This window comes from Pristiophorus japonicus, chromosome 15 (assembly GCF_044704955.1).
Source record: "Pristiophorus japonicus isolate sPriJap1 chromosome 15, sPriJap1.hap1, whole genome shotgun sequence".
Lineage (NCBI taxonomy): Eukaryota > Metazoa > Chordata > Chondrichthyes > Pristiophoridae > Pristiophorus > Pristiophorus japonicus.
In genome coordinates, this window is record NC_091991.1 from 59,749,863 (window position 1) to 59,768,175 (window position 18,313).

At 47.9% G+C, this 18,313-nt stretch overlaps 1 protein-coding gene across 1 annotated transcript in view; it reads left to right on the plus strand.

The window, feature by feature from the left end:
- The window catches only part of LOC139281546 (voltage-dependent calcium channel subunit alpha-2/delta-4-like), a 745,953-nt gene that overhangs the window by 257,593 nt on the left and 470,047 nt on the right, over nt 1-18,313 (plus strand). The window contains exon 20 of the mRNA XM_070901711.1: nt 6,016-6,093. Within this exon, the coding sequence (XP_070757812.1) occupies nt 6,016-6,093 (78 nt within the window). The remainder of the gene's footprint in view (nt 1-6,015; nt 6,094-18,313) is intronic.

An 18,313-nucleotide genomic window follows, 5' to 3' on the forward strand; every position in this document is an offset into this window, starting at 1 on the left:
AGGGTATTGCCGCCGGAAACCGCCGCTGACAGCTGCTGGCGGCCAAGTAGCACAAGTGTCTTCCCGTCTGCCGAGCTGCCAGATTGCTGCGGGTGGGAGTCGGCGCCAGCAGGGGGAAGGACCGCTGCGTGGAGGCAGGTCTAACCCCGACGACACGTACGAAGACCTGCAATAAAGATTGGTGAACATCCTTAAAAACATTTTTTTACAGCGTCTTACCTGGATGGGGGTCCCCTGAAGGTGTTCTGGTGTTTATTTATTTTTTTAGTAATGGTTTTTATTTTCAGCTCCTCCACGCTCCCTGGGCCTGACTCCATCCTCGGCGGCACTTGGGCGGCAAGCGCATTTGCCACCGAGATTAAGAGCTCCCGCCCACTGCCGCCCAGATTGACAGTGTAAACCGTTAATTTACTGTCACCTATTTTCGAGGAACTTCCTGGCAAAGTACTGCCCGGTCTCTCGGCGGCTATCGGCAGTCCTTTGGGCGGCACTTGGGCGGGTCTTGGCTTTGACCAAGTTCGGGCCCATAGGCCTTGAAATTACATTGTGGTATCAAAGTGTTTGAACACATTCAACTGAATTCCTTTGTGACCTACTTTAGCAGAAGTGTTAACCTGTTTAAAATAAGTTAGTTAACACCTCTACCAGAATGACAAACAAAGGAATTTCAATAAAACGCATTAAGTTTTCATTCAACACTGTCATTTCAATTCCATGGAGAAAATGCTTCAGAACATGAACATCGTGTGCCCTCTTTCACTCTCTGACCAAGGAGAATGTTTCTTCTCCCTCTGAAAGTATTCCTGTGACTGCACTAAAATCAGAACAAAATATATTTTCAAAAATAAATACTAAAGATTCCTTGTTTGTAATGAATGAGAAACATTGTGAGGAAAACTGCTTGCAGATAAACGGTAAAGAGTGCAAAGTATTTTTATACAACTTGGCTTTTGAAATCTAGAATTGGTGTCACTCTCTGCCTTGCTGACAAACCCAGGGGATCTTTCAATTACATTTTATCACTGCATTGCTGTGGTTTGTAAGAGGTCCAATAGTACTGCCCAGCACTTGGTTCTGAGGAATTGCTGCACTCATACCTGGGAGGCAACACTTGGCCTCTCTTTCAGCACAGGTCCTTTACTACATGGTTGGTCCAACTTTGCTGGAGATTATGGGCCCAAGTTTCGAGCCGCGCCTAGAACGGCGGAGTCCCGACCTGGACGCCCGTTTTTCGCGCCACAAAGTGCGCCTAAAAAAAACTTATAGATTCTCCAGTTCCCTGCAGGTCCTCTGGCCCTCGGCGCAGCGCAGCACGAGCTGTAGGGGGCGGAGCCAGGTCCCTGCGCTGAAAACAGTGCCGGGACCTCTGCACATGCGCGCTACAGTGGGCGCGCATGTGCAGTAGCTTCAGGCATCCAAAACTGTGTGGGAGGGGCCGAAGCACGCAGCCCCTAGCCCTAGCCGAATGGCCTCACTGGGGCTGCATGAATAAGGCTCCTCCCACGCCCAGCTCCTGCTTCCTCCCGACCCAACTCGACTCCCGCTTCCCGCTCCCCGCCTCTGGACCGGACCCGACACTGACCCGACTCCCGCTTCCCCCCCCGCCGCCCCTGGACAGGACCCGACCCCGACCCGACTTCCGCTTCCCCCCCCCCCCCGCCCCCGGACCGGATCCGACCCGTCCCGACCTCCCGGACTGGACCCGACCCGACTCCCGCTTCCCCCCCCCCACCCCCCGCCTCCGGACCCGACACCGACCCGACTCCCACTTCCCCCCCCCCCCGCCCCCGGACTGGACCCGACCTGACCTCCCTCCTCCCGACCTGACCTCCCTCTCCCTCCCTCCCCCCAACCCGAACCGAACCGACCTCCCTCCCACCACCCCCCCGACCCGCGCTCCCCCCGACCTGACCCGTGATCCCGACCCGACCCAACGCCACTTACCTGTAAATCTGGTGCTGGAGACGGGCCCTGCCCGAAGTCTTGGGCCCTGCCCGAAGTCTCGGGCCCAGCTGGGCCCAGCCCGTTCAGCCTCCCTCCCCCTTCTCCTTTCCCCCCCATCTCCTTTTCCCCCCCATCTTCCCCCCCTCTCCTTTCCCCCCTTCTCCCCCCCTCCCCCTTCTCCCCCATCCCTCCCACTTCCCTCCCTCTACTCCCCCCCTCTCTCCCTCTACCCCCCTCCTCCCCCTCCCCTCGCTGTCAGAAACACAGACACTGACAGACAGAGAATGAGAGACACACACAGACAGACAGACAGAGAGATAGAGACACTGACAGAGACACACTGGGGGCGGGGGTGGGGGCATCCCAGCACGCTGTTGGAGGGCTCCCGGTGCTGCAGTTGGTAAGTAGAAAATGTTTTATTTATTGATTTAAAACAAAAATTATTTCTTATAAAATTGATTTATTGGTTGATTTATTGATGTTTTTTCATTTATTATTGATGATGGCTCTTTATTTGTAAAACTGAAGTGTTTAATGTTTGTAAACTTCCCTTTAAACACCCCCCCCCCCATTCCCTACGCCTGATTTGTAACCTACGCCTGATTTTCTAAAGTGTAGACAAGGTTTTTTCGAGCGTACAAAAATCTTCACTTACTCCATTCTAAGTTAGTTTGGAGTAAGTTTTCACTGCCGAAACTTTGAAAACAGGCGTAAGTGGCCGGACACGCCCCCTTTTGAAAAAAAAATTCTGTTCCAAAGTGAAACTGTTCTAACTGACTAGAAGTGGAGCAAACTAAATGCCGAGAATTTGAATTTCTAAGATACTCCGTTCTACACCAGTTACTCCTAAAAATCAGGAGCAAATCATGGCGAAACTTGGGGCCTATATTAGTTTGTCTGGATATAAAAGGGGTCAGAAGGTCTAGTAAGGAGGGGGAACTGAGGGAAATCTTTATTAGTCGGGAAATTGTGTTGGGGAAATTGATGGGATTAAAGGCCGATAAATCCCCAGGGCCTGATGGACTGCATCCCAGAGTACTTAAGGAGGTGGCCTTGGAAATAGCGGATGCATTGACAGTCATTTTCCAACATTCCATTGACTCTGGATCAGTTCCTATGGAGTGGAGGGTAGCCAATGTAACCCACTTTTTAAAAAAGGAGGGAGAGAGAAAACAGGGAATTATAGACCGGTCAGTCTGACCTCAGTAGTGGGTAAAATGATGGAATCAATTATTAAGGATGTCATAGCAGTGCATCTGGAAAATGGTGACATGATAGGTCCAAGTCAGCATGGATTTGTGAAAGGGAAATCATGCTTGACAAATCTTCTGGAATTTTTTGAGGATGTTTCCAGTAAAGTGGACAAAGGAGAACCAGTTGATGTGGTATATTTGGACTTTTAGAAGGCTTTCGACAAGGTCCCACACAAGAGATTAATGTGCAAAGTTAAAGCACATGGGATTGGGGGTAGTGTGCTGACGTGGATTGAGAACTGGTTGTCAGACAGGAAGCAAAGAGTAGGAGTAAACGGGTACTTTTCAGAATGGCAGGCAGTGACTAGTGGGGTGCCGCAAGGTTCTGTGCTGGGGCCCCAGCTGTTTACATTGTACATTAATGATTTAGACGAGGGGATTAAATGCAGTATCTCCAAATTTGCGGATGACACTAAGTTAGGTGGCAGTGTGAGCTGCGAGGAGGATGCTATTAGGCTGCAGAGTGACTTGGATAGGTTAGGTGAGTGGGCAAATGCATGGCAGATGAAGTATAATGTGGATAAATGTGAGGTTATCCACTTTGGTGGTAAAAACAGAGAGACAGATTATTATCTGAATGGTGACAGATTAGGAAAAGGGAAGGTGCAACGAGACCTGGGCGTCATGGTACATCAGTCATTGAAGGTTGGCATGCAGGTACAGCAGGCGGTTAAGAAAGCAAATGGCATGTTGGCCTTCATAGCGAGGGGATTTGAATACAGGGGCAGGGAGGTGTTGCTACAGTTGTACAGGGCCTTGGTGAGGCCACACCTGGAGTATTGTGTACAGTTTTGGTCTCCTAACCTGAGGAAGGACATTCTTGCTATTGAGGGAGTGCAGCGAAGATTCACCAGACTGATTCCCGGGATGGCGGGACTGACCTATCAAGAAAGACTGGATCAACTGGGCTTGTATTCACTGGAGTTCAGAAGAATGAGAGGGGACCTCATAGAAACGTTTAAAATTCTGACGGGTTTAGACAGGTTAGATGCAGGAAGAATGTTCCCAATGTTGGGGAAGTCCAGAACCAGGGGTCACAGTCTGAGGATAAGGGGTAAGCCATTTAGGACCGAGATGAGGAGAAACTTCTTCACCCAGAGAGTGGTGAACCTGTGGAATTCTCTACCACAGAAAGTAGTTGAGGCCAATTCACTAAATATATTCAAAAGGGAGTTAGATGAAGTCCTTACTACTCGGGGGATCAAGGGTTATGGCGAGAAAGCAGGAAGGGGGTACTGAAGTTGAATGTTCAGCCATGAACTCATTGAATGGCGGTGCAGGCTAGAAGGGCTGAATGGCCTGCTCCTGCACCTATTTTCTATGTTTCTATGTTTCTATGTCATGCTTGGTGCTGGCTGGGCTCTTCTGGTACTGGACAGGACTGTAATGAGTCTTTCACTTCAACTGCATAGCCCAGGTTGATGAAGCCATCCAGTAAATGTAATGATGTGGAGCCTGAGGTGGAAAACCCCAGGGCGACAGTAGCTGCATGTATAATCGTTCAGAACTAGCAGGGCTGATTTTTGTGCTGTCCATCTTCGGTACCTCCACCAATCCAACAGGATCTGGAAACAGCGAAAACCAAGCCAGCAGCTCCTAAGAAAGAGGAGACCTGTGAATTTTAAAGTTCGTTTACGTATTGTATGATGGGATCAGTGCATTTATTATTAACTTAAAAGATAATAGTTAATATGAATATCTTCCTCCTAGAAGGTAGGTGGAGCATATCTGTGGTGTATTTTAATGTCACATTGCTATCGCATTTGCTTGGTCATTTTATCAGCTATTGTTTTAATATCAATTTGCTGGTTAATGTGACCCTATATTCTGTCTGCTCTTCTCACTTGTAATTAACTCACCTCCCATCCCATCCCACCCCCTATCGCCATCATCCTGTTTTGCTTCCACCTCATTGCTACCTCTCATCGCTACCCTATCATCCTCATCACTGCTAACTACGACAGTCCAAGGAGGTAACCACTACTCACAGCATGTGCTGTCATTATCGTATGTTATGTTCTGAATTCAATAGTCATTGCCTTGTGCTGTGCTGTGTGTATTTATCATTGTGCTGTATGTGAATAGTGTGAACTGCATGAAGTTAGTTGTGTATATTCACAGCTCAAGACTGGAACAGTGTTTCATTAACAAAGTGGTCAGAACTTTCTTCAACAGGTCACAAAGAGAATTTTGTTAACTTAAAGAAGGAAAAGTAAAAGTATCACATTTTTGCAGGTAACTCACCAATGCAACCCTTTCTGAGTTGTCCTGGAGAAAGTCGCCTTGTAACACTGCAATTCTACAAAATGTGTCATTGTTTTCTTTTCCTTTCTCTCGCTGCAGGTTTAGTGTGCAAAGGCTTCTTGAGCTAAGAGGTCTCTTAACAGTATGGGTTTCAGAAAGCAATCCTATAATTTGTTAGCTCATGCAGTGTTTTGCAACCCTGTACATCTGGATCATGCCTCTCATCTGGGGAACTGGTAGGAGAAGCAGGGAATCTTTTTATTCAGGAATTTCAACCACTGTTTAATCGCAAACACTGCATGAAGTGAAAGTATTCCCATTCTCCCTAAAAGTGCTGCCTGACATCTCCTGATTAGAGATTTCTATGCACAGTATAAGATTAATTTAGAACATCTCTTATAACCATCATGTTTTTGTGTTAACCTAGACATCATTTCATGTAATCCATTTTACTTGAAACCTGTTTTATTATCAGGTGTTGAAGTACAACTTTCATGTCCTGTCCATCTGTTGTTGCCCTTGAAATCATTCCTTTTTCCTTTCATTACTTTCTGATTATCTGTTTATATGGCAGCTATTTCAATCAGCAACACAGAGTCTGCTCCTCATGACGACAGTGGCAATGCCAGTCTTCAGCAGGAAGAACGAAACTGTGAGTACCCGTCTTCACCTCTCTCTGCTCAACCTTGGTTTATATATGCTTTGCAGTGTTAAACATCAGATAATGCCAGTACAAACAGGATAAAAACTTCTTTGGGAATGGAATTGGAAGTTACAGGAATAGATACAGACAGAGATGATCAAATACTGTGTAGGGTACAATTGTTCCTGTGCTGCTGGTCCAAGAGAGAAAGTGCTTTCGTCCAAGCCTTAAATGAATGTTGACATTGACGACACGCAAATCTGATTGAACTGACAGCAGTGTAAACTTGCTGGATTCACTCAATCTACTAGGTCTTCCTGTTAGCCAGATTTGACAACTCCATCTAGTTTACATTGTGGTATTTATGCATAACTCAATCGGGTGATTGAGGCGGAGAAGCAATGAAAGAACGTGGCTGAGATTTGGCGAGTGATTGTGGCAGAGGTTCGGCGAATGTTTGGTGAGGAGGTGCGGTGAGAGATCGTGGCGGAGGAGTGATGAGAGATCGCGGCAGAGGTGCGGTGAATGTTTGTGGCGGAGGAGCAGCGAGAGATCGTGGCGGAGGTGCAGCAAATGAGGGTACGGGGCCGAGAAGAGCTGAGGGCCCAGGGGCAGCACGGGCCAGCCCACACTGCAATATGTGTGCGCACTCGGTCCGTGCAGCAGAGCACGTCTCCAGTCGTCCTGGTAAACCCTTGTCACTGGATAAAGGCCTATCTCTGTCAAGCCCGTGTGGTGGCTGGTGTGCAACAACGGTTACTGCACGTTAAAAAAATCCACGCACAGGCATCTTCCACCCCTGGAGTTCAAGACTGAAATATCGGGTCCTTCATTGAAACATCTGTGAACTCATCCCTTTTGATGTGGAAGCAAGTCATCCTCGTTCGAGGGACCGCCTATGATGATGATCCTCATGAGAATAAATAAGTGGAGTAAAGTAAAGGGTAGATGGAACATAATATGTGAAAAAGTCATCTAAAAAGACAAAAAAAAAATTAATGTTTCAGTCTTGCATGCTCTTTAACTACTCTGATTGCTCTTGTGTGGGCCTCACCGGACCCCTCCCTAACACCAGTGATACCAATTCTCAGGTATCCCCCTCCCAATGCTGCCAAACCCCAAATATCCCCAGTGTTGCTAAACCACAGACGCGCCCCCTCCTTGGTACTACTAAACCCCAGGCTCCCCCAGGTGCTTAAAAATCCCAGATCTTCACCATCCTGCAAACCTCAGACCTCGAGTGCTACAAAACACATGGACGCCCCAAATCAAGGCCTGCCAAATCCCAGACACCCACCCCTCACCCAGTATTGACTGACAAAAAATGGAATAAAAGCCATTTTAAAAGCCAGTGTCCCTGAAAATCCTCTGCCCTGCTTTACTAGCATTGGTATACGAGACTAGGTTTCAGTGATCTTTGCTCCTGACCCAGTCAGAGTATTTGAGGTCAGGGCCCGGATATACTTATTTATATTTCTTCGGTGAGTGCCTGCCCCAGGATGGGCGCATCTTGGGCACTTACTACAGTGAGCGGGCAAAAAATACAGCACTGCATGGCTGCTTTAAAGCTTCTAACCTCCCAAAATAGAGGCTTACCCACTAATTGATTGAACCCCTTTATAGGATGGCCAATCAAAAGTTTAAATTGCTCCCTTTCTCGGATCGGCCAGACTATGACCCTAGTCTGGAGATTCCAATAGGGCCCACTTCTGCCTCATTGACTGTACATCATATTCGTCCCAGTGCCCAGATTGATGGGTAATAGGGAGGCTGGGCTGAAGAAATTCCAGATGTGAGAAAGTGCCCTCTCAACCCACCTCCTCCGACAGCATGGGCCATGTTTGGGGCAGGCAGAAGTTCTATCCATTCCAACCCGCCACCACTCTACCTTCCCAGATGTCAGGTCTATCGATGCTGAAAAGGCCCAACACGCAGTAGCGGGGGAGGCAATTTAGGTTGATTAAGACATTGTTAAGAGACTATTAAAGACAATTTTTAGCTGAATTTACCATTTTACCAAGTTTTCTATGAGGTCCCCTCTGCTCGGGGCTCACATTGGGTAAGGACATCGGGAGTTGTGTCACCATGAATTCATTTATTTACCTGACAGCTGAAAATGTGCTATAAAAGCTCCCATCTCACAGCTGTTCACTTTCCAAGATCAAAAGCTCTTGCTTACTGCATTTGGAAGGCACATTGAGCTTTATGCAGGTTGCAAGTCTTTGGAGCAATCTCTCTATCCAATGTCACCTCATTGGAATAACTTGTCTCACCATTGACAGATCACTTCTGTCATCTCAAATTCAACTGCCATTTATTACATTAGCATTGGTGCCCTTGAAACTATCTCACCTTGGTCCTCAGAATCCCATCAAGATCAGCCCCAGCACCAGTAGCACCAATAACAACACCAACTTTGTTTCAATCAACTGATGCTGCACAGCCCACAGGGCATCAGCACCCGACCATATTGCTGCCCGCGACGCCAGTGATGGCCTCACCATGGCCAGATTTATTTTACTTGATGCTGTACACCCTGACTGCCACATGATGTACCAGGTTGGCACCACTCCACACCAACACATCCCCCCACAAAACACCCTACAATGCCCAAGCCAATCCACTCACACTCATCGCTATTGCGGGCGGTACCGTTATGTCTCACCATTCACTGCAACTCACTAAGCCACTTCCAAAGGTGCAAACAAATCTGTCCAAGAATGCAAAGTATTGAAAATAAAGATTTCAATGTTTGACAGCCCGTTAACAGAAACTTTACATGAACATTGGTGAAAACACCCCAAGTGCCTACTCTTGCATATTATTAGTTGGTATTCTTGCACTTTGATGAGGATGAGTGTGAGGCGTGGCTAGTGAGATGGTGATGTGATAATGTAGTTAGAGAAGGATGGGTAGAGGTGCAAGGTAAGTTAGTGTGAGTAAGGATGTGCAGGAGCAGGGTAGGGAAGGCAGAGTGATGGGAATGTGATGAGTGGCACAGCAGGATGAGGTTGAGTGTGGCTTTGCAGTAACGTTTTGTGATCTATTGAGCTTATTGAAAGGTTTGCGCCACTGCAGACTGGTCCTCCTGACAACATCCCTCCTTGTATCCTCCTGTCCTGTGCAATATACAATCAGGCTGCATTGGTCTCCTGAGGAGATCATTTCTGCCCATTGGAAGGGAAGTGAACCTCTCTGCGGGCTGTTACTCCCTCCATAAGCATATGGAGGGTGTCATGGGAAAGCCTGGGTGCAGCCGTGCACCTCTGTGCAGTGGTTGCAGCAGCTCAATGCTGTGTAACACTGACAGCACAACTGCCAACATCAATTTGTGCATGGTCCCTTTAAGCAAACCGGCTTATGATGCGTCACGATGACAGGTGGACCTAAGTGGGACCGGCAGCAGAGGGAATGGCCGCATAATAGAGGGTCGAGAGAAGTTCAGGACATGGTGGGCCTGAGTGGGACCGGCGGCATAAAGGAGAACTGAACAGCCGCGTTAAAAAAACAGAAAACAACGAGTGACGTCACAGGACAGCAGTTAGGTGATTGGTTGGTGAGTATTACTTTGCTCTCTAGGTTAGGTAAGTGGATTAAATTCAGAACTGGGAGAGGATTAACTAATATAACTTTAGTGAATTGATAACTGAAACTAAATTAACTAATTAAAACTACAAATTAAAAATAAAAATAATCATTTGAATAAATACTGTAACTAATTATGGGCTCAATTTTCCCCGAGCCCGTTTTTTAGCATACTTACCCGAGTTGCGGCGCTTCATTACATCAGGAGATCTCCAGAAAAATACCTTCATACTTTCACCGCTGTTTGGCCTCTACTCTGCAGCCTTGCAGCGTAGCCCAGCCGTGCAGTGTAGCCAGTCACCTCAGGGGGTGGAGCCAGCGTTCTATGTTGGAAAAATGTGCCGGGACGTCTGCACATGCGCGGTGGAAAAAAGTAATGTACCTGATGTCTCTGAAGTGGCCGCGCATGCGCAGTAGTGCTCCGAGGTCCGCTGCGGTGAGTACCCTTCCCCACCACCCGTCCCCCCTGCAGCCTCTCCGTTGAATTGCTGCCATTACAAGTGCTATAGGTTTTCTGCGAGGGATATTTCCATTCTCCAATGTGTCTCACATCAATCAGCAATCCATCCTTCTTTCTCAAGTTCGCGCACTCCCTCCACCCCGCCAGCCTCCCCGTTGAATTGCTGCCGCTCTCAGGCCCCCCGATGCCGGTCAGTTCGCTCGCTTCCACTGCCCCCCCCCACCTTTCCCCCCCACCCCCCCAGCCCCTACGTTAACTTGCCACCGCTCTGTGGCCCCCAATGCTGGCCAGTTCACTCCCTCCCGCCCCTAGCCCCTGTGCGTTCTCCTGCCCCTAGCCCAGGCCGAGTGGCCTCCTCCCTCCCAGTCCCAGCACCTAACTACACCCCTCTCTCTCCCCCCCCCACACCACGCCCCCGTTCTCTTTCACCCCCTTCTCTCTCTCTCCCCCCTTCTCTCTATCTCCCTCTCTTCTCTCTCTCTCCCCCTTCTCTCTCTCTCTCTCCCCCTTCTCTCTCTCCCCCCTTCTCTCTCTTTTCCCCCTTTCTCTCTCTACCCCTCTCGCTTACCTTTCCTGATGCTGCTGTCCGGCCATCTGCTGCACTTACCTGCGCCGATTTCCTTACCTGTGCCGATTTCTTTAACTCTCCGCAAGGGTTTTCTCAAGTGGCCATATAAGCTGGCCTAAGTAGAAATGGAGTAACAATTAGCTGGCCAAAGTTGCCTAAATGGGCAGAATTGGAGTAGGTGGCTGGTAACACAAAAAAAAATTACCTAAAAAAAGATGGTAGTGCAGGTGGTGTGTTGAAACTGCAGCATGTGGGAGTTGGTGGAGACCAATAAGATCCCAAGCAACCACATCAGTGGTAAGTGCCTGCAGCTCGAGGAACTTCGGCTCAAAGTTGTTGAGCTGGAGTCTGAGCTCAACAACTTTGAGCCGAAGTTCCTCGAGCTGCAGACATTGCTGATGCTTCAGGGAGGGGGAGAGTTAAATGGACACGTTATTCCAGGAGGCAGCCACACCCGTAAGATTAAGCAGTACTTTAGAGTTCCTCAATTTTCAGGGACAGAAGGGTGTGACTGCAAGTCAGGAAGGTATGGGGACCCAGGATATAGTGATGAAGGAGCCTCAGCCCTTGACCTTGTCCAACAGGTCGAGAACAACGACTGCAGGGAGGATGGGCAAACTGACTATGGCATCGTGGTAAAGGAAGTCATTCAAGTGGGGGGGAGCAGTGAGTAAAAAGGAGTGGTAGTGGTAGGCAACAGTATAGTCAGAGGGATAGATACTGTTCTCTGCAGCCGTGACACGGAGTTCCAGAGGTTGTGTTGCCTACCCGGTGCCAGAGTTAAGGATATCGCCTCGTGGCTGGAGAAGAACTTGGAGTGGGAAAGGAAGGATCCAGTTATCGTGGTCCATGTAGGAACCAATGACATAGGTAGAACCAGGAATGAGGTTCTGCTGAGGGAGTTTGAGGAGTTAGGATCCAAATTAAAAAACAGAACCTCAAAGGTAATAATCTTTGGATTGTTACCTGAGCCACATGCAAATTTGCATAGGGACAAACAGATTAGAGGTTTAAATGCGTGGCTCAAAGAATGGTGTCGAAGGAAGGGGTTTCAGTTCATGGGGCACTGGCACCAGTACTCGAGAAAGAGGGAGCTGTTCCGTTGGGCCAAGCCCCACTTAAACCGGGCTGGGACAAATGTCCTGGCAAACTGAATAACTAGTGCAGTAGACACGGTTTTAAACGGGGGTGGGAGGATTCAGTAAAGAGTTAATTTTAAAGCAGCAAGAGAAATGTCAAGGCTCTAGAGCAGAGTAGAGGTTTGGATAAAAATAAGCAGAGTGGGTCAGGAAGGGACAGAGTGAATAACAAAGTTAATAAGGCATCACTGACTAAGGAGATATCAGAGAAGAATAGAAATAAGTCCAGCGCAAAGCATTCAGAACAAAATAGATGAATTAATAGCGCAAATAGAAATCAATAGGTTTGATCAAATAGCTATTACGAAGACGTGGTTGCAAAATGGCCAAGGTTGGGAACTAAGGGCCTGAAATTGATGAAGGCCTCCGCCCGCCCGCGTGCCGCCCAAATGACCGTCGATGGCCGCCGAGGTCCCTGGCAGTTCTTTGGGCAGCATATTCATGAAGAAGATCCCTCTAAGGTCGGCGGGCAGCAAATGAGAGACTGACGCCACCAATCTGGACGGCAGCCGGCAGGAGCTCCCAATCTCGGCAGCGAAGGCACTTGCCGCCCAAGTGCCGCTGAGAATGGAGTCAGGTCCATGGAGGGTCGAAGAGCTGAAAAGAAAAAGCATCAACAAAAAAAGAAACCAGCTGAAGACCTTCAGGGGACCCCATCCAGGTAAGTCCCTGTAAAGAAATAAATTATAAAAAGTTCATTAATCTTTTTTTCAGCATCTTCCTACTTACCGCTGGGGATAGACCAGCCTCCAGCCAGTGGTCCACCCCCGATCTGCCACTGAGTCCCGCCGACTCCCGCCCACAGGAATATGGCATCGCGGCAGACGGGAGCTCAGTTGTGCGACCCGGCTGTCCGCTGACGTCAGTGGGCGCTTCCCGGCGGCTCTCCCCTCCCGCCCGCTCCAGGCCATGTCGAAAGTGGCACTGGGCGGTTCGACCAGAGGAATGTCGACGGTAGTGGGTGATAAGTTCATCAATTTCAGGCCCTAAATATTCCAGGATCCTTCATTTTTAGAAGAGATAGGCAGAATGGAAAAGGAGGGTGGATAGCCCTGACAATAAAGGATGGGAGTAAGACAGTAGAGAGAAAGGATTTTAGCACTGAAAATCAAGAAGTAGACTCAGTTTGGGTGGGGATAAGAAACAGCAAGGGGCAGAAAACATTGGTGGGAGTTGTTTATAGGCCCCCAAACAGTAGTTGTAATGTAGTACAGAGTATAAATCAGGAAATTAGAAACACGTGTAATAAGGGTAATAGAGTAATCATGGTGGACTTTAATCTACATATAGACTGGACAAACCAAATTTGTAGTAATAGTGTAGAGGATGAATTAATGGAATATATACAAGACAGTTTTCTAGATCAGTATGTTGAGGAAACAACTAGGGAACTGGCTATTTTAGATCTAGTATTGTGCAATGAGAAAAGTTTCATTAATAAGCTTGTAGTAAAGGGGCCCTTAGGGAAGAGTGACGATAATATGATAGAATTTTTATATTGAGTTTGAAAATGATTTAGTTGAATCCTAAACTAGGGTCTTAAATCTAAACAAAGCAAACTACGTAGGTATGAGGAGCGAGTTGGCTAAGGTAGATTGGGAAACCACATTAAAAGGTATGACAGTAGAAAAGCAATGGGTAGCATTTAAAGAATGAATACATAATCCACAACAAATATACATTCCTTTAAGGCACAGTAACCTCACAGGAAAAGTGGCCCAACCCTGGCTAACAAGAGAAGTTAAAAATAGTATTAGATCAAAGGAAGTGGCTTATAAAGTTACCAAAAAGATTAGTAAGCCTGAGGATTGGGAGGATTTTAGAATTCAGCAAAGGAGGACCAAGAAATTGATAAAGAAAGGGAAAATAGTACACGAGAGTAAACTAGCGAGAGACATAAAACAGACTGTAAAATATTCTATAGTTGTGTAAAAAGGAAAAGATTAGTGAAAGTAAATGTGGGTCCCTTACAGGCTGAGACAGGAGAAATTGTAATGGGAAATAAGGAAATGGAAGTGTTATATATGCATGCTTGTTTATTGTATGATGTCTGTAATATTGTTATGTAACACTGAATGTACCCTTACACTGTACGCACCTTGCCTGTACACCAGAGGGTGCTGCTGCTGGAGACCTAAGGGTTACCCGCACACTGCAGGTAACCCAGTATAAAAAGGAGCTCACTGTTTGGTGTCCTCACTCAAGGAGCTGCAAATAAAGGACTGCAGGTCTACACAATTTTAGTATCATACCCTACCTCATGGAGTCATTACTAAAGGTATCTACATACACTACAACTGGCGACAAGGATACGAGGTCACGAACTTCACGCTCAGCATGTCTAATCTCAGCAACTTTCAACAATTTACAGAGGGGGAAGATTGGGATACCTTTTTGGAATGATTGGAACATTTCATTATGGCCAACGACCTGGATGGGAACACACCGACTACATGACCGAACAAGCGCAAGGCCAACCTGCTTAGCAGTTGTGGGCCCACCATCCATTGTCTCGTCAGGGACTTGCTAACCCCAGCGAAGACAACCACCAAAAGCTATGAGGAACTTGTAATACTCATTCAGGAACAGCTAAAACTGAAAGAAAGCATCCTCACAGCCAGGCACCAGTTCCATACTTAGCGGCGACCCGAGGGCCAAGAAAATTGCTAAGTATGCTGCACACCTAAGAAGACTAGCTGCACCGTCTGATTTTGTGGACCACCTTAATGAAGCCCTAAGGGACATATTCATCATTGGAATCGGCCACGAGGGCCTCCTGCACAAATTGCTCTCTGCCGACATCACGGTCACCCTGCAGAAAGCAATTCAAGTGAGCCAGTCTTACATTGTTTCGGCCGACAACTCCAGGCGAATACTGACCCAGGACTCTAAACCGGCGAGCGCAGTGCACCGCATGGATACTTCGAAAGGCAGGAAGGCTGCCCCAAGTCCAGCAACCTTGAGTCCACCACATGGGGCAAACCGGATGACCCCGTGCTGGCGCTGTGGAGGAAACCACAGGGCCCATCAGTGCCGCTAAAAAGACTATGCATGCAAAGGCTGCAAAGAGAAAGGGCACCTTCAAAGAATGTGCAGAAAAAGCTGTACTCACCGTGTCTCTGATGAGTTGGCTGATCACCCAGGCTCCGACACAGATGAAGGTGAAGTCGCTCAAACCCTGGAAGAAGAGTTTGGAGTTTATACCTGCTCCACTGAAAGTTCTCCATGGACGATGGAAGTAGACATCGATGGGGTTCCAGTTTCCATGGAGATCGACACAGGGGCGAGCCAGTCTGTGATGAGCCAAACGACCTTTGAAAAACTTTGGATAATCCCACCAATCAACCAAAACTGTCTCCTGTTTAAGCGCAACTGCTCACCTATAACAAAGGTAAAATCAAAATCGTTGTCAGCGCGGACGCCCAGGTCGTGCATGGCGGCGTGTTGAACAAACACCCCCTATGGATCGTTGCCGTCGATGGTCCCACGCTGCTGAGAAGGAATTGGATGAACCCGGTCCAAATCAGGCGAAGTGGTGATGGCCTCTGGGCTCCAGCAATCGACATCGAACATGGATTCATCGCTGCATCCATAGATCCCACTGTCCAGCTTGACTGCGCGGCGACGACTCCACACCACGGCGAAATCTCCAGGACCGAAGATCCAAACTCCATTTTCCGGGCCGGGGCAGGACTTCAAGAGGTGAACATTGTTGAAAGAAGTGGATTTTTCTTTCAACGACTTGGAAGTCGAGGGCCAAACCTGTGGAAGAAAAGACCACCACAGCCTACCTGAAGGAGAGCCAGAAGATGGTGGTCGCACCACGAGGAGAAGAACCTGCAATCAAAATGGTCGCGGCCAAACCACGAGGGGCAGCATTGGAGGAGCGACACGTGGCACCGAGCGGCCAATCGGATTGGAAGCCTCCCCTAAAGGAGACCGGTAACCGAAGAAATTTAAAGGGACAGTTTCAACTAAATGAGGACAAGGACTTTAAAGCTAAAGATGCAATAAAAGGGTGTAAGTATGAAAATGTCTGCAATGTAACCATGAATTGTGATGCTGGTGTAACTAATGTGACAAATGAGTTGAATGCCTGTGGCAGAAAAGTAAAGAACAAGTTTGTTATGCCTGATAAATATGACAGAGAGTTTGAAATGCCTAATGTAACTATGTCTGGTGAGACTATGACACCCAAAAGTGAAGCAAATGCTATAATGTACAATGCAGGCTCGACTATGCGTGATCAGAGCCAAGGTGTCATATATACGGTAGGACACTATTAAAGGACACTGGGTCCTACAGGGACCATACTGATGCTAATGGAATCCCCCTGTGGGAGACCCCCAGGTCCAGCAGGCTACCTGACCATGTAGCCTGGACCTTTGGAACAAACGTGATGCCCCTTGAAGGACACACACACACCCAGTGGGAGCAGACCCACTATAGGGACAGCACAGCCACCACCAACGGCAACCTGCACCAGACCAGCCCTACAACCCCTGGCCACGAAGGCCAACTCCAGGAGCATGAAGCCAATACCCATCAACTTCCCTGGCAAACCCTGGGATGACCTGACCCTCATCCCAATTGGTGGACAAGGAGCCCACCCAGTCCTGTGGCCCTGCCCACCACCACACAATTACCCTCATCACAGTGTATACACCCCATCCACTGCTGCTGTGGTTACCCTCCTGAGGGATCCCACAAAAGTGACACCCACATGGATCTGTGTGTGAGGGAGAGGAAACGTATGAGGCCAACCTCAAGCATAGGGGTTATACTTGGCACCCACACAATCCTCACCACAACCTCCCATAGCCCACTACTGATCACCTCCCCAGGTCATGACAATAAGGATATCAAAAATGCTTAGGGGGAGTGTTATATATGCATGCTTGTTTATTGTGTGATGTCTATAACACTGTTATGTAACACTGAATGTACCCTTACACTGTACATACCTTACCTGTACACCAGAGGGTGCTGCTGCTGGAGACCTAAGGGTTACCTGCACAAATTCAGTTGTTAGTAAGCTGTAATGGTAGGTCTGTCTGCCATGGCAAACTCGGAGGCTCATGCACCGTACTCTGTGTAAACGTTGCACTGACTGTGATCTCCAAGGGAAGCGCTTCCACATCTCTTTAAGTAGCCACCAATTAACGACTGTGGAAGGCTGTATGGACTGTTTTTTCAGACGTGATTAATGGCGGTCGGTAAATGAGGCAGCCACACCGAATTTAGCGACCAGGACGCTAGCGCGGTCGTTGCACCTGACTGATGTCATGATCGGACTGATAGTCAGCAGCCAGGCTCTTGTGTTAGCCCTCAGTTGGCTCCAGTTAGCCTTTAACTGAATTTTCCGGTGGGGCGCTAAAGCTGCGGCCCGGTCGCTGAGCTATTACGCATACTTTTAACGCCCCTTCTGGCTGCTAACTGAGGTGCTAGACAACTGAATTTCCACCCCTTAGTGTCTGTCTTCGTGGAAGAAGATGCAAAAAAACTTGCCGGAAATAGTGGAGAACCAAGGGTCTAGCGAGAATGAGGAACTGAAAGAAATTAGAATTAGTAAAAAAATTGTACTGGAGAAATGAATGGGACTGAAAGCCGATAAATCCACTGAACCTGATGGCCTACATCCTAGGGTTTTGTAAGAGGTGGCTATAGAAATAGTGGATATATTGGCTGTCATCTTCCAAAATTCCATAGATTCTAGAACAGTTCTAGCGGATTGGAAGGTAGCAAATGTAACCCTACTATTTAAGAAAGGGGAAGAGAGAAAACAGAGAACTACAGACCAGTTAGCCTGACATCGGTAGTAGGGAAAATGCTGGAATCTATTATTAAGGACGTGGTAACAGGACACTTAGAAAATAATATTAAGATTGGGTAGAGTCAACACGGATTTATGAATGGGAAATCTGTTAGAGTCTTTTGAGGTTGTAACTAGCAGAATAGATAAGGGGATGTGGTGTATTTGGATTTTCAGAAGACATTTAATAAGGTGCCACACAAGAGATTATTAAACAAAATTAGGGCCCATGGAATTGGGGGTAATATAAGAGCATGGATTGAGGATTGGTTAACGGGCAGAAAACAGAGAGTAGGAATAAACGGGTCATTTTTGTGCAGGCAGGCTGTAACCAGTGGGGTACCGCAAGGATCGGTGCTCAGGCCTCAGCTATTCACAATATATATCAATGATTTGGATAAGGGGACCAAATGTAATATATCCAAGTTTAGAGGGAGCAACGTGCGGCGGCCCGGCCCAGAAATCGGCGCGGTCCCGATCTGCAAGACCATCAGCAGGCTGGGGTCATCAGAGGGAGCAGTGTGCAGCGGCATACTACTGCAGGAGGGTGACGGCTGTGAAGTCAGGTTGCTGATTGCAGTGCGGGCAGGCAGAGCAGGAGGGGCGAAGGAGCGGCAAGAGTTTGTAGAAGGAAGTGACCGAGCCCAGGAGAGGTGTGAGTCTGG